Raw genomic sequence first — 16,092 nt, forward strand, 5'->3', positions numbered from 1 at the left:
TTTGGCCATTTCTTGGGCTGCTCCCACAGCATATGGAGGTTCCCAGGCTAGGGGTCGAATCGGACCTGTAGCCGCCGGCATACACCACAGCCACAGCAACTCGGGATCCGAGCTTTATCTGCGACCTACACCACAGCTCACAGCAATGCCGGATCCCTAACCCACTCAGCAAGGCCAGGGATGGAACCCACAACATCATGGTTCCTAGTCAGATTCGTTAACCACTGAGCCACGACGGGAACTCCAAGTTTAAGATACTTTAAAAGTAACTTCACAATCTATTAAAAATAAAATTTTAACTGCACTTAGTATCTATTCTTTTTTCTATTAAAGAAAGCACAACATCAAGAACAGTAGTATTCAAGTTAATGTATAATTATGACAGTGACAGACTAAAACAAGCACCTAAATAAAATATTAAAACATGAAAATTTATACTCCTCTTACCCTTTTCTTTCTACACCGATAAACTACAATCAGAAAAAATTTAAATAAAACCTGTTTTCTTTTTGTAATGTGATTATTTTATTTAATTGAAAATGTGTTAGTTTCAGGTATAATTTCTGTCAAGTAGCAGTCCTTAAATAAGTTCCTAAAAACAACAAAGTTGGAGCATTAAACATTACATTTAATCATTTAAAAATTATACTAAAACTGTCAGGATAAAAACATTACAAAATTTCTTATTCTAGTCCTCAATTCCTCTTCTAGATTCTTAATGGAAAAGGAATTTTCAGACACAAATAGTTACCAGATAATGTACACTGCAATTTAGCTTTTTATTTAAAATTTTTTTCTTATGGCCACACCTGTGGCATATAGAAGTTCTGGGGCTAGGGGTTAAATCCGAGCTACGGCTGCCCACCTATGCCACAGCTATGATGACATTGGATCTGAGCCACATCTGTAATCTACGCTGTAGGTTGGGGCAACATTGGGTCCTCAACCCACTGAGCAAGGACAGAGATCGAACCCACATCTTCATGGAGACTACATTGGGTCCTTAACCTGCTGAGCTACAATGGGAACTCCCAATTTAGCTTTTTTTGGGGGGGGGGGGCTGCACCAGCGGCACATGAAGTTCGCAGGCTGGGGCTACAGCTGCCATCTTATGCTACAGCAACGCAGGATCCGAGCTGCGTCTGAGACCTACGCTATAGCTCAGGGCCACACTGGATCCTTAACCCACTGAGTGAGGCCAGGGATTGAACTCTCATCCCCATAGAAACAAGTCAGGTTCATTTCCACTGCGCCACAATGGGAACTCCCAATTTAGCATTTTTAACCAAAAATTAAACACCTTAAGAAAAGTCAAATTGTTTTTGTCATTCATTCCATGCTATATTCTTCTCCTTATAAATCTTTAAAACCAATCACAACTATCATCCTCAAGACCCACCTTTTAAAAATCTAAATGGCACTGACTCAACATTTTACTTCTGCTTCACTTCTAGCATTCAATTTAGATGTCCCAAAACCAAATTTAATAATTTGTTTTATCAAAAATTTGTTTCAAGAACAGAATTTCCAAAATTACTCTAACCAAATAAGGCAGAACCTCTAATTGTAGAACACATATGGAAAATAATATATAGGTAACTTAATGTGCTTAATCTGAAGACTTGATGAACTGGGTGTTAGAAAAATATTCCTAAGATAAACAGATTTTACTATCTTTTTACTTTTTTTGCGCACATAAACATTTTGTATTTTAAAGGACGTGTTACTTATTACACTGTCTTAGAAGTTCCCAAGAAGACTTTAGTAAAATTCTATGTTGATTAGTTAGTTCCCAATGTTTTAGTCTGAAGTCTGAATTGTTGCAGAATTACTTGTTGAACATAAAGTCTACAAGAAGAAAGAAAAATTACTTAAACCAAAATCTTTATCAAGTAATTCCAGGACCTCAACAATATCTTTTGGTTTTTTTAGTCTTTTTAGGGCCACACTTGTGGCATATGGAGGTTCCTGGGCCAGGGGGTCTAATCGGAGCTACAACTGCCGGCCTATGCCAGAGCCACAGCAAAAGCAGATCTGAGCCGCATCTGCGACCTACACCACAGCTCACGGCAATGCCAGATCCTTAACCCCTGAGTGAGGCTAGGGATCGAACCTGCAACCTCATGGTTCCTAGTCAGATTTGTTTCTGCTGTGCCACAATGGAACTCCTCGACAATATCTTAAAGTGCATTCTTGTACACTGGTATTCCTGATGGCATTGTTTTTGTAGTACGATCATAGCAAGTATCAGACTTTTCCAATTTTGTAGGGAAATACTTCAGTGTACTGAAGTTTAACTATATTTAAAAATCATTAAACAAAAAAAAGTCAAATAGCATTATGATATTCTAAATGGCAATTCAGCATTTTATTTTTTTTCTTTTTGCCATTTCTTGGGCCGCTCCTGCGGCATATGGAGGTTCCCAGGCTAGGGGTCGAATTGGAGCTGTAGCTGCCAGCCTACGCCAGAGCCACAGCAACGCAGGATCCGAGCCGCGTCTGCTACCTACACCACAGCTCACGGCAACGCCAGAACCTTGACCCACTGAGCAAGGGCAGGGATCAAACCCGCAACCTCATGGTTCCTAGTCGGATTCATTAACCACTGCGCCACGACGGGAACTCCAGCATTTTATTTTTAGTCTCTGTAGTAAAAATCAAACCTAAAAGAAAAGTGTACCCAATGTGACACACTCTCAATGTTTAAAGAACAGTCTAGAATACTGAGTTTTAAAAAGTAATTGTACTAGGTAGAAGCACAGAATCTATGAAAAGGTTTAAAATCACTACTGCTAGAATTGAGTACAAACTCTAAAGAACTTGAGTCTTGGCTGGAGGAAAACACAATAAATCTTTCATATACATACTCTGATTCACCCAGGATGAAAACTAGTCATATTGTAAAGGGATAAAAAGTTATATGACCCTCTGAAGAAATGGAAATAATATGTTAAGAAAAATAAATTACAGCCTTTTTACTAGCAGGGAAAATTATTAAGGCTAAATATCAACCTGGGACCATTTCCTTCAAAATGCCAAGATAAATTAAAAAACAAACAATAAAAGATAATAATATCAATTGTTGTTGGGAGAAAACACATTACTATTGCCTAAAGCAAACCCAACACTGGATGTAATACACATCAGAAAATTTTTATTATTCAGTTTAATTGAAGTTGTAAAAAAATTTTACCTTTTTGCCTGTTCTTATATTTATATATTGTCAGTCAATTACTGAGGATTTCAGGTCAATTAATCTAGAATTTAAAAACTCATTAATGATCCCTACTGTAACAAATTGTGTATTCTATAGTTCATCAGTCTTACTATTTCAATAAACACAGGGTTTTAAATAAGATGACAATGATAGTCTCCATAATCTTAAATCTGGGTGAAACAAATATCCTCATGGTCCAATAACTCATAAAATGTAACCAGGTCACTAGACCAACATACTAGTGTACAGCTTTAATAATTTCTAGCAGCAAAACATCTGGAATAGCCATTAACAAATGTTTTCATTGGATTGTAGATTTCTTTGCGGAATTAATTTTTAAAAAGTATTCCAAATTATAGTTCAACTGCAGGCAAACATGAAATATATCAAAGATCTTGTTTATCTCCATTTTTCCCACTGGAATCAGGTGCAACTGTAACCTTAGTAGTTTCAACGAAGACAGATTCAAAGGCGGCTTCCTGTTCTTCCAAAGAATCGGCAGCTGTGGCTCCTTTAGTTAGTGTTGTGTTGGTAAAAGACTGCTGCTGCTTGGAAATTTTACTGGATTCCACCGTTTTTCTACCTCTTCTTTTACCAAGAATTTTGACATAATTAGCAGGTATAAGTCCTGTTGTTTGACCATCAAGACTAGCCAGAAGCCAGCCACGCACTCTGGGTTGCTGTTCTGATGAAAGAAAAGACAGTTTTATGATTACACTATACTTTGAGGGTCCAAGAGAATATTGATAGCAAATTATTAAGTAAAATCTGTTACACTTACATAATAAAATATATAAACAAGTAGCATACATGAATATTCAAAATCAAGATGACTGGACCTAATTCTAGGATCCCTTTTAATTTTTAAAAGTATTTAAAAATTAATACTTTTAATTTTATACTTACTAAATATTTTCCAACCTTGAAGAATATAAAGTTTGTATCAGTTGCTGCATTCATAGAGTTAAAGGATTCAGTTCTCTCGAAAGCTGAAAATATCAATATCTTTCATTTTTTAAACTGGAATTTAAGGAATGATGATTTCTTTACTTCTCAATCAGATAAGTTAGAGGTAGGTATAAAAAATAAATATATACATTTATGTAAGCCAGCTTCCTTTACATACTTTTGGCCAAAATATAAAATTCAATCTATATGGCTGTCATGTACAATCCTGAAGGATAGTAAATGTTAAAGTGTAATTTTAAGCGTTAATTTCTAAGAAGCTGAAGACCTCAGTTTCTTATAACCACATGATAAAAAGTTAAAGGCAATACTCTAAACTTAAAGTAGGAAAAAATATTTAAATACTCAATTTTTGTATTTAGGTATTCTCCCACCTATTTTAATTATGTCTTTATTTATTCGTTTTTTTTTAGGGCCGCACCCACGGCATATGGAAGTTTCCAGGCTAGAGGTCACAATGGAGCTACAGCTGCTGGCCTACACCGCAGCCACAGCAACACCAGATCCAGCCTTATCTGCAACCTATACCACAGCTCACAGCAACATCAGATCCTTTGACTCACTGAGTGAAACCAGGGATCAAACCTGCATCCTCATGGATACCAGTCGGATTCATTTCTGCTGCTCCACAACAGGAACTACCTAATTATGTCTTTAAAAAGCTGTTTAACTGTTAAGTTTTAGTTCAACATTATACTTTAAGCATAATATGACATTTTCATGTACAATATTCTATAACAAAAGAAAAAAAAGTTAAATTAACCATGTCTGTGACTGATTTTGTTCTAAAGGCCCAAAAATATTTTACTTGAGCAATGGCAGGAAGCAAAGAAGCAAAGCCAAAGTGTTAGAAGGCATTATTAGCTGAAGAATAATCTGAGATACAATTTTTTTCTGCAATATTATAATGCAGTTGAAAGAAACCACACTTGATCTTCTTTATTCTTTATTTAGATTAATTAAAACTAATTATCTGTATTGTTCCTCTAATAATAAATCTTAAAAAGAAATCATTTTTTTTTGAAATCCAAAATAGTAAGCTGCTATTTTCTCTAGAAGAAAACATGTATATAATACCTCGAAGCCTAGGATTTTAAAAAAAAATTGTATCATTTATTCTGGGAAGCCTAAGTTTTGTGTGGATGAGGCAGAGATTTAGCAAATTTGATCCATAATTTTAAAAGTACATATTAAACTAAATGATTTGAACACTGAAGGTATTTTTTTCCTTATGTAAAGACTAATACCAATAAAAGGCTAAAGTTTCTATCAATAGGTCACATGAGAAACAGCCAAAGTGATTAAGAATACAGGCTCTGAAGTCAGACAAACCTAGGTCCATAGTTCATACATAACTTCCGTGATATTGGACAGTTCACTCATTCTGAGTCTCAGTCTCCTTATGTGTAAACCAGGGACAGGATAACAATAATACTCATTTCATAGCATTACTATAAGGTTTAAATGAAATATGTAAAGTATAGTGCCTGGCACATATTAAGTAGTTTACCAATGACAGTTGTTTTTATTGTTACTAGTATTTTTACCAACAAAATGTGACTTTTTTTCTGAAGTACTTTTTTTTTTTTCTTTTTAGGTCCACACCTATGGCCTATGGAAGTTCCCAGGCTAGGGGATGAATTGGAGCTGCAGCTGCCAGCCTACACCACAGCCACAGCAACATGGGAGCCACACCACAGCTTGTGGCAAACTACGCCACAGCTCGCGGCAATGCCGGATCCTTAACCCACTGTACAAGGCCAGGGATCCAACCCAATCCTCATGGATACTAGTCTGGGTACTTAACCCGCTGAGCCACAACAGGAACTCCAACAAAATGTGACTTTCTGTAGCAAACCTGAATTCCCGCTAACACACCAAAAAAAAAATCTCTCTTGTTGTAAATCCACAAAGATTACAAAAGGAAAGGTGAAGGAAATGGTCATTTTGTCTGTAGCCATTAAAAACTATTACTGACCTGGTCTGAAAATTAACCTGAGAATGTATATAAATTTCCTGCTGAGGTCCTTTAATACTTCATGACAGTAATTCCTAAATATTCACGTTGGAGTTTCTGAAGTAAACATTGTTCAAGTAAAAAAGAAAGCAATACCAATCCCAGCAATAAAAGACCTATAGGGATGCTCAGATGATGCCAGACAATTACTGTGGTTTAGTAGATTTGTTACAGTTAGTGCTTAACAGATGGGTGGTGATTAAAGGAGTTTGGAATTCAAGTGTTTTGGATTTAGAAGAGATTATTTAAACAAAATCTTTTCTCATCTTGGTGAAATATTATTACAACAATTCTGGAGTTCCCGTCGTGGCACAGTGGTTAACGAATCTGACTAGGAACCATGAGGTTGCAGGTTCGATCCCTGGCCTTGCTCAGTGGGTTAAGGATCTGGCATGGCCGTGAGCTGTAGTGTAGATTGCAGATGTGGCTCGGATCCCACGTTGCTGTGGCTCTGGCGTAGGCCGGTGGCTACAACTCCGATTAGACCCCTAGCCTGGGAAACTCCATATGCCGTGGGAGTGGCCCAAGAAATGGCAAAAAAAAAAAATTTCTGTTGGGACATTCCTCTCCCACTCCCCCAGATTTAGAAGGTCAACTGATATAAAAGAAAAATCCTAATAACCACTTCTGAGTTAATTGTGACCTAGATCCTTTTTTTTTTTTTTTTTTTCAAGGTGCCTCATATTTGTCTAGATTTATCTACTGCTTTTCCCCCCTCAGGGATTTGGTCTGGAGCAGGTTGTCAGAACAGGTATAGCTTCTCCCCTTTTTTCTTTTCCCTTCCCACCTTCATTAGGGAATGAAAAGCATAATATTTCCCCCTTCTTCTTCCCACAGCAGGCATTACAGCACAACCTTGCTTTTCCCTATCCCTAGCTTGATCATAAAGTCAGCAAAGTCAGAATCTTGATGTACTCACTGAAGCTTAAAGAATTTAGAAAACCAGAGTTCTGGCTGTGGCTGAGCGGGGTACGAACCCGACTAGTATTCATGAGGATGCGGGTGACCTAGATCCTTTAATGAAATTTTCCAAACTAGATGTACAAAGTTTACGTTATTTATTTTTTTTTTCTTTTTTGGCTGCATCCACAGCGTATGGAAGTTCCTGGGCCAGGGATCAAATCAGAGCCATAGTTGCATCCTATGCCATAGCTGCAGCAACCAATGCCAGATCCTTAAACCCTCTGCACCAGACTGGGGATCAAACTAGCACTGCCAGAGAGATAAGCCAGATCATTAACTCTCTGCACCAGACTGGGGATCAAACTAGCACTGCCAGAGAGATAAGCCAGATCATTAACCCTCTGCACCAGGCTGGGGATCAAACTGGCACTGCCAGAGAGATAAACCAGATTATTAACCCACCGCACCACAGCAGGAACTCCTAGATTTACAAATTTTAAAAATGCACAGGTAATTCCAATTGAATATGTTTTGTTACCTTTGAGAGCTAGGTTTAGCATATCGCCAGCCCGGAAAGAAATTTCTTCTTCAGATACAGCAACAAAATCGTATTCTGCTCTAGCAACTACATGGTCATCCTCACCACTCGCCCAGTTGGTACTGTCTATAAAACAAATTAAGAATAGGATTAGGTTAGTAAAACAAAAATGAAAAGAGATGTTTCACTGTCTATGATCTGCAAACTGTATAAACTTATTTGCCAAGAGAAAATATCCCCCCCCAAAGTAAACTCTCCAATTAACACTATATAAAATCAACAGTATATTCATTAAGGTGTCTATTACATACTATTTCCTTTTCCTTAAGCTCTGAATGCTAGCTTCCTTAATTTTAGAGGTCAGCAATATTTTTTGTAAAGTAAAAAAAAAATTTTTTTTTTTCTTTTTTGGCTTTTTGCCTTTTCTAGGGCTGCTCCCACAGCATATGGAGATTCCCAGGCTAGGGGTCTAATCAGAGCTGTAGCCAGCAGCCTACGCCAGAGCCACAGCAACTTGGGATCTGAGCCACATCTGCAACCTACACCACAGCTCACGGCAACACCAGATCCTTAATCCACTGAGCAAGGGCAGGGATCGAACCCGCAACGTCATGGTTCCTAGTCAGATTCGTTAACCACGGCACCACTACAGGAACTCCTAAAAAAATTTTTTTGATAGTAAACATTTTAGGCTTTTCAGGCCACAAGACAAAATCTAACACGTCTAATTTCTTATACTACAAGAGAAAATTTTTTCTATAAACTTTGAAAAATTCAAAATATTACAATTGGGTTTTTTTTTTTGTAATATAGGTCTAGTATAAAGAATATAATCTTTTTTGGGGAAGGACAATGTTTCACTTAATTGGGATTCAAAGATAGTATTTTCTATTATCAATATCAATTGCAAATGTTTATCTGTTAATGCTAATTTGCAATGAGATTTGAGGTATTTCATTTTGAAAATGTTTTTTCATGTAGATAGGTATTGCCAAATCCTGACATCCATTGAACATGTGGTTTTGCTCTCTGTTTTAGCCATTCCCGTGGCATGTGGAAGTTCCTGGACCAGGAACAGAAGATGGACCACAGCAGTGACCCAAATCGCTGCAGTGACCATGCTGGATCCTTAACTGGCTGTGCCACAGAAAAACTATGAGTATGTCATTTTGAGAATATTCATCCTAAGAAGATGAAGAGAGTAGATTTCTATTAAATTCTTTTTATATTTACCTTTTAAATGTCATTACATAGAAACTAAACACTTCCAAGTGAAGATTAAATGGAAGCTCCTTAATGGGTTATATGGATTTTGAAATACAGACATTTCCTTTGCACTTGTATGGAGATCCAAAAATACTTCTAAATTGTAATTTGAGCTTGAAAAGTATATCTATTACAAACTTATGTGGGAATGGGAATCTTGCTTGCCTAGGGGATGTAAAAGCAGTGTGACATTACTTATGATTCAAACTATATTAGCTATTGTCACACTAATTTTTCTCCATTGTTTTCACATATAAGTGCTACTTTGCTTTGTGGTTTTAGGTTGAGTTCATTAAAAACATTACCAAGTCTGTAGCAAAAGCTGATTTCCAAAGCCATTAAGTGTTTACTAAGAGTGGTTCATGACGGTTCTTGTTTTACAGAAAAATTTGTCTTGACCTTGATCCCAAAGAAACAGTAATAAACCTTAATCATCTAACTGCTGTATTGTAGGAAAGTCAGGATCTTCAGCTTCTACTTCTGACAAAGATTCCCAGAACTGACAATAGCTATGTCCAAAAAGGTGACTGAAGTTCACCTTTGACACTATTAGTTCAATAACACATGATATATTCAAATATTTTCTGCAGTGAACTTGGTGATAAATAATACAATGAATAGCCATAGGCTTTAAAAACTTCAAATTTTATTTTATTTTATTTTATTTTTTTTTGCTTTTTAGGGTCACGCCAGTGGCATACGGAGGTTCCCAGGCTAGGGGTCAAATTGGAGCTGTAGCTGCTGGCCTATACCACAGCCACAGGAATGACAGATCTGAGCTGTGTCTGCGACCTATACCTCTCAGTTCATGGCAATGCTGGATCCTTAACCCACTGAGTGAAGCCAGGGATTGAAGCTGCATCCTCATGGATGCTAGTCAGATTCATTTCCACTGAGCCACGATGGGAACTCCCCAGAAACTTCATATTTTCAAAACTCTGTAAATTTTGTCCAACTAAGCCTTTTTCTGTTCCACACAATTTTTTACCACCATCAATCATAACACATTTTGCAGATTTAACTTCAGGTTGTGTTGGATTACTTTTTATTCAAACTTCTTTGAAAATATTCTTGTCTGTAGTTGTTCTATGCAGACTATTCACAGAAGTTCCATCTTCGGTCACTTCAAATTCAACACTGACTTCTCTAATAAACCACTGAGCATTATCCATAATATTTATTGGGTCATCATGAGCCAAATAAACCTGTTTGAAATCATCTGTCTTGTTTTGACTATTGATGTTGTTTCAGATAACCTTATGGTTAATAGAATTAAACAAATTTACTTTCTTTGGATAGATTTCCTTGGCTGTTGCAATAACCACTGGTAAACAGATTCCCTTGCTAATCTGACAAGTGAGCCTCTCAGAAACTTATTTTGGTTGCAGGCTTACTTTATCTTCTTTTACTACCCCCCTCCAGAGGTGAGGAAATCCTAGGATGGGATATTCACATTTCAAATATTCTAATTTTTTTGACTATTGACTTCCTGTGAATTGGGAGTACTATGATGAGTGCTCAATCTGATAATGTTGATGTATACTGTATCCCTTTAACACAGCTATGTTGCCACTGCATAATAAATGCAATGCTTTACCACCTAATTCAATAACAGAATAATCCAGACTATACTGTGTCTTAAAAGTGCAAGATTTAGGGAGTTTCCATTGTGGCTCAGTGGTAACAACCTTGACTAGTATCCATGAGGATGTGGGTTTGATCCTTGGCCTTGCTGAAGAGGTTAATGATCCGGTGTTGCTGTGAGCTGTGGTATAGGTTGCAGATGCCACTTGGATCCCAAGTTGCTGTGGTTGTGGCGTAGGTTGGCAGCTGTAGCTCCAATTTGACCCCTAGCCTGGGAACTTCCATATGCCGCAGGAGTGGCCTAAAAAAGACCAAAAAAAAAGTGCAATATTCAAAATCCACTTCGCTATTTTCTTGCGTGGCATGTATGCACTCATAATAAAAAAATATATATTGCAGTATAACAATACACATGGCACTCAATACACTGTCAAGTTATGTTAGTGAGATTTGCAGTGTGTGGAAAAACTGCAAAGCAATGAGAGTGCCAACGCAGAGTCTCTGTTGCAAACTATTCAACTCTGCTCCTTTAGTACAAAAGCAACCACAGCAATATGTACATGAATGAGTGTGGCTGTGTCCTAGTGAAATTTTACTAATGGACATAGATATTTGAAAATACAATTTTCATACTACAATAGTATTCTTTTGGGGTTCTTTTTCCAACTGTGTATTGAATAGTGTAAAAACCATTCTTAGTTTGCAGGCTGTACAGAGAAAGGAGCAAGCCAGATTTGGCTGACAGGCCATAGTTTGCCAACCCTTGTCCTAAGCAGCTAAGTCACAGGGCCTACATAAGCTTCCTCAGTTTTGCTTTTCCTTGAAAATTTGTTAGTATTGTTCTCCCTCTTTGGCCTCAGATCAAAAAAAACTGTCCCCTCCTTTTCACCTGCCTAGGATCATATCTTCCACCTGTTATAGGAGGTTTCTTCCTTTTTTGACTCCTCTCTTTCCTCCTGGACAATCACCCTTTATCCTTCTCTCAGCCTAAAATCATTCCCAGATCTCACGTCATAAAAAGACAAAGCAAAACAAAAAACTAAATATAACATCATCAACTTGCTCTTACCCAAAGCCGGCTACGCATTTTTTTCTTTTCTTCCATTTATTGATAATTTTTTTCCCCACATCTTCAGATATGATATACCTTTTATCCTTCTCCATAGCTTCTGGCCCTGGAGGAGACTTTACTGAAATTATGTGCTGGAGTTGACCTCCAAGCGACAAATCTGATGATCTTTTCTCAGTTGTTGATCTAATCTTGCTATTGCACCCGATACCATGCATCATCCCTCCTTGTCTTGAAACTTCCTCCCTTCACCTCCACTTCTATAACACAGGATTAACACAGTTCTAATTCTGCTCTTCCTGATTTCCATCTTGGTCCCTCTTCTTTTCTCTCTACCATTGTAATATCATCTATTTACACTATTTCAACTCTCACTTCTATGTGGATGACTCTTAAATCTTTCATTTTTCACTGTCACCCCTTTCCTGCCTTTTAAACTGCTTTCTGAAGCTTTCTCAAGTTCCATTTGAATGTCCCATTGGCATATCAAACCCAATATAGCTCTAACCAAATCAATGGTAATCATTCACAAGCCAGTAGTTCCATGGTTTCTCTGTATTTATTTTACTGACTTTACTTTCAAATACATATCCAGAAAGTGACCCCACCCCAGAACGTGCATCACTGCCACCCAGAGCCCAAACCACTATCATTTCCCACTTGAATTATGGTTAAGGGCCTCTTGATTCTCAAGATTGGTCTCTTTGGCCCTAGCTCTACCTAAAAACCATTCTCAGCAAAAAGAATTTTCCTTTAAAACATAAGCCAGATCATACCACTCCTTTGCTCAAAACTCTGCCATGGCTTCCCATTTCAGAATAAAGACCAAAGTTCTTTTAAAAGTCCAGAAGGCTTATACCATCTAGACACTGTGTTCTTCCCTCCTTCATTTCCTGTTACTCTGACTTTGCTTCATTCAAACTGGCCTCCTTGTTGTTCACATGACATGACAGTCACAGTGCCACTTAAATACCTTTGTGATTATTTTTGCAAAATAGTTTTGATGTTACCTATGCCTCAAACACTCCCCTCAAATAGCATACTCCCTTTATCTTCTTTGGAGAGGCTTTCCCTGACTGTGTGTAGCTCTGGGTCTCATTTCCTACCACTGGCACTCTGCAATACTCTTCCCTGCTTTATTTTTTTCCCTTTGGCACTTACTACCTTCTGATTTACTATATATTTGACTTATTTATTATTGTCTCTCACAGTCAGAAGGGCATAGATTTTTAAAAACTATTTTATTCACTGCTATATCCCTAGATCCTAGAACTGTGTCTGGCATGTAGTAGGCACTCAACAAATATTTACTGTGTTAACAAATAAAACATTATCCCTCCAATAACTCAATTTTAAAGGTCTAGGGCATTTTGATTCCTCCTTTCCCTTTACGTACTGAATATATTTAGTAACTAAATCTGTTGGATCTATTATATTTCTGCTCCTTTCACATACCCTAGTTCAGGTCATTATCTCTCACCTATTCAAATGCAAAAGCACCATAAGTGATGTCTCCAAATTAATATTTGTTAAGTACCTTTGATATGCCCGTCAGATTGTTAGCTTTTGGGAATACAATGGTAAATATAACCCAAAATTCTTCATTAATCTTACCATCCAATTTGACCTTTTTTTTTTTTTTTTTTTTTTGCTTTTTAGGGCAGCACCTGCAGCATATGGGGGGCAGTTTCCCCGGCTAGGGGTCAAATCTGAGCTGTAGCCACTGGCCTACGCCACAGCCACAGTTAACGCCAGATCCGAGCAGTGTCTATGACCTACACCACAGCTCACAGCAACGCAACATCCTTAACCCACTGAGCGAGGCCAGGGATCGAACCTGTGTCTTCATAGATGCCAGTCAGATTCATTTCCACTGAGCCACTATGGGAACTCCACACTGACCTGTTTTAAACACTGGTGACAGACTGATCTTTTCAGAGCACTGTTTATATGTATGTCATAAATCTCCTTTAAAAAACAAAAACAGACAACCAAAAACTAGTCCTTTCCTTACTAAATGAAGAGAAAGTCATGTCATGGAATTAAGATCTTCCATTATTAGGCTCCAATCTAATTTCTTAGTATCCTTCTATTCAATACCATAGGACAGATGATGAACAAATCTCCTATTTTCTGCTATGTACTTTTGTTCAAACTATTCTATCTGCTTGACAGTGTTACTTTTTTTTCCCCATGTAACTGATGGAATGTTACCTATCTTTCCAAAATCTAACTTAGATGCCACTTCTTTCTGGATATGAATAGTCAAAAAAATGTCAGCATCACTTCTAAAGTGAGGTAATACTTTGTACCAGGGACAAAATAGGAGTTTAACAGTCAAATAGGCCTGGTTTTGTTTCTAAAGTTCTGCCTTATTAAAGATGTGACCCTGGGCAAGTGACTTTTCTGAACCTCAGTTTTATCACTTGTAAAACGAATATAATTCTTCTTGGGATTATTGTAAGAATTAAATGAGATAAAATACTTAGCACAGTATCTTGCATGTAAAAAAGGCTCAATAAGCCTTATTTTTTCCCTACTGTCATATTTCTAACACCCTTCACATTACAATTACCTATATATGTGCATCTCTTCCACTAAGTTTTAGAAAAATAAGAGGAATATGGCCTGGATATCTTTGCATCTTTCACAGCATTAAGTTTAGTATTTTGTGGACAGTAGTTAGGTAGTGTATATTATTAAACTGAACTAACAAAGAATAAATCAATAAGCCTGTTTTTGCTTCATTTCCTCTTCCAGTTTTAAAGCTCTTAACTGAAAATGTAACTAGATCGAAATATTAAATACAAATGAATATAAAGAAAGCTAATTTAATTAATCTATTCTTTAAATCTGAGATTGTTATATTCTTTTGGAACCCATTCTATTACTCTTACCTGTTACTTCATCACTGTAAGTAGACAGCAATTTCCAGATGAGGTAAGGACCACCAAGGATAACAGCAAAGAATAAGAATATTGGCCAAGATTTTGCTGAGTTAGCTGCTCTGTCCTCAGCACCAAGGCAAGCCACAGTCCTTTCACTTTCTGCCCATAGGTCTTCATTCTCAGAGCCTCTTCTTAAACCCATCATCCACTGTAACCGTCTATAAAGATACCTTATAGTCCTAACTAGTGCAAAAGCTGAAAAAACCTTTGTGAAGTGTATTTTTAATCGGGAAAAGTGGTTTGCTACATCCAATACAGCCCTGAAACTGTTATAGACAGCTGAAAAGGTAGCATCCATCATCATACTGACAGAGGCAAATGCATGTACAATACTTTCAATGGACTGAAATGCACCTCTGCTGCTTTCTTCAGCTTGCTGAACAAATCTACTAGGCGGAAGATCATCTATACGGAGGCGGTTATAGCCCAACCCATTATATCCATAACTATAAGGGCTATAGCTTCCATAATATGAATTTCCAAAGGCACCATATCCAGAAGAAAATGAACTGTAAGCAGGTCTGAAAGTGTTCACATTGCTGCTTCCTGTCTGCTGTGATGGCCTTGGAAGAATAGGTGGTGGCACTCTGCTCAGTGTTGGTTGTCCAGGTCTTGTCAATATAGTGGGGCCTAAATCAGCAGATCTAAAACCAAAAAAGAATCAAAATTGTAACTCAAGCACACAATAAATTCATTCAAACTATTAAACATATTCTATATACCCAGTGTTATGACAGATTCTACTAAAGATGTATTAAGAGTAAGGAATGCTGAGATGGGATTAAGATGGTGGAATACAAGGACTGGAGCTCAACTTCTCTCCTAAAAACAACAAAATTCACAACTAAAGACTGAGCACTGTTCACCCAAATGGACCGGAAACCTTCATAAAGATATCCTACTCCAGAAGAAAAAGAGGCGGACACATCAAGAGGTAGGAGGGGCGATTTCGCGATATAAACAACCCTATACCTCCTGGGTGGGAAGCTCCACAGACTGGAAACTAACTGGTTCACAGAGACTCACCTATAGGAGTGAGAGTTCTAAGCCCCACATCAAACTCTCACGTGTGGGGATCTGGCACAGGGAGAAAGAGCCCCGGAGCATCTGGCATTGAAGGCCAGTGCGGCTTGTGCGCAGGAGCTCCATGGGACTGGGGGAAACGGAGACCCCATTCTTAAAAGGTGCACACAGACTTTCACGTGCACTGGGTCCCAGGGCAAAGCAAAGTCTCTATGGGAATCTGGGTCAAACCTGACTGCAGTTCTTGGAGGACATCCTGGGAAAACATGGGTGAACGTGACTTGTTGTGAGGGAAGAACAATGAAAGCAAAGCAACGTGCCTTGTTATGACAGAAGGTCATTGAAAGCAAAGCTCTTGGGAATATTCAGCAGCAGTGCCTTTCTCTGGAGGTGGCCATTTTGGGAAAATCTGACCCTTCAGTCAGCTGCTGAGAAGCCCCAGGGCAAACAACAACCCCATCACAGCCCCGCCCCTCAGTAAACAGGCTACCTAAAGACCCCTCAGGCACACAGCTGCCTCTAATCCCATCCAGAGACTAAGCCCCACCCACCAGAGGGATT

At 38.0% G+C, this 16,092-nt stretch overlaps 1 protein-coding gene across 1 annotated transcript in view; it reads right to left on the reverse strand.

The window, feature by feature from the left end:
- Positions 1-501: 501 nt before the first annotated feature.
- The window catches only part of PEX13 (peroxisomal biogenesis factor 13), a 33,607-nt gene continuing 18,016 nt past the window's right edge, over positions 502-16,092 (reverse strand). Inside the window, exons 2-4 of the mRNA XM_003481205.5 lie at positions 14,458-15,152; positions 7,642-7,767; positions 502-3,902 (exon numbers count right to left, since the gene is read on the reverse strand). Coding sequence (XP_003481253.1) covers positions 3,604-3,902; positions 7,642-7,767; positions 14,458-15,152 — 1,120 coding nt within the window. The 3' untranslated portion in view covers positions 502-3,603. The remainder of the gene's footprint in view (positions 3,903-7,641; positions 7,768-14,457; positions 15,153-16,092) is intronic.

This window comes from Sus scrofa, chromosome 3 (assembly GCF_054392235.1).
Source record: "Sus scrofa isolate SSC_HxYL_T2T_F1_AM1 chromosome 3, Sscrofa_HxYL_maternal_Yorkshire_Landrace_v2.0, whole genome shotgun sequence".
In the NCBI taxonomy this organism is placed as follows: Eukaryota; Metazoa; Chordata; class Mammalia; order Artiodactyla; family Suidae; genus Sus; species Sus scrofa.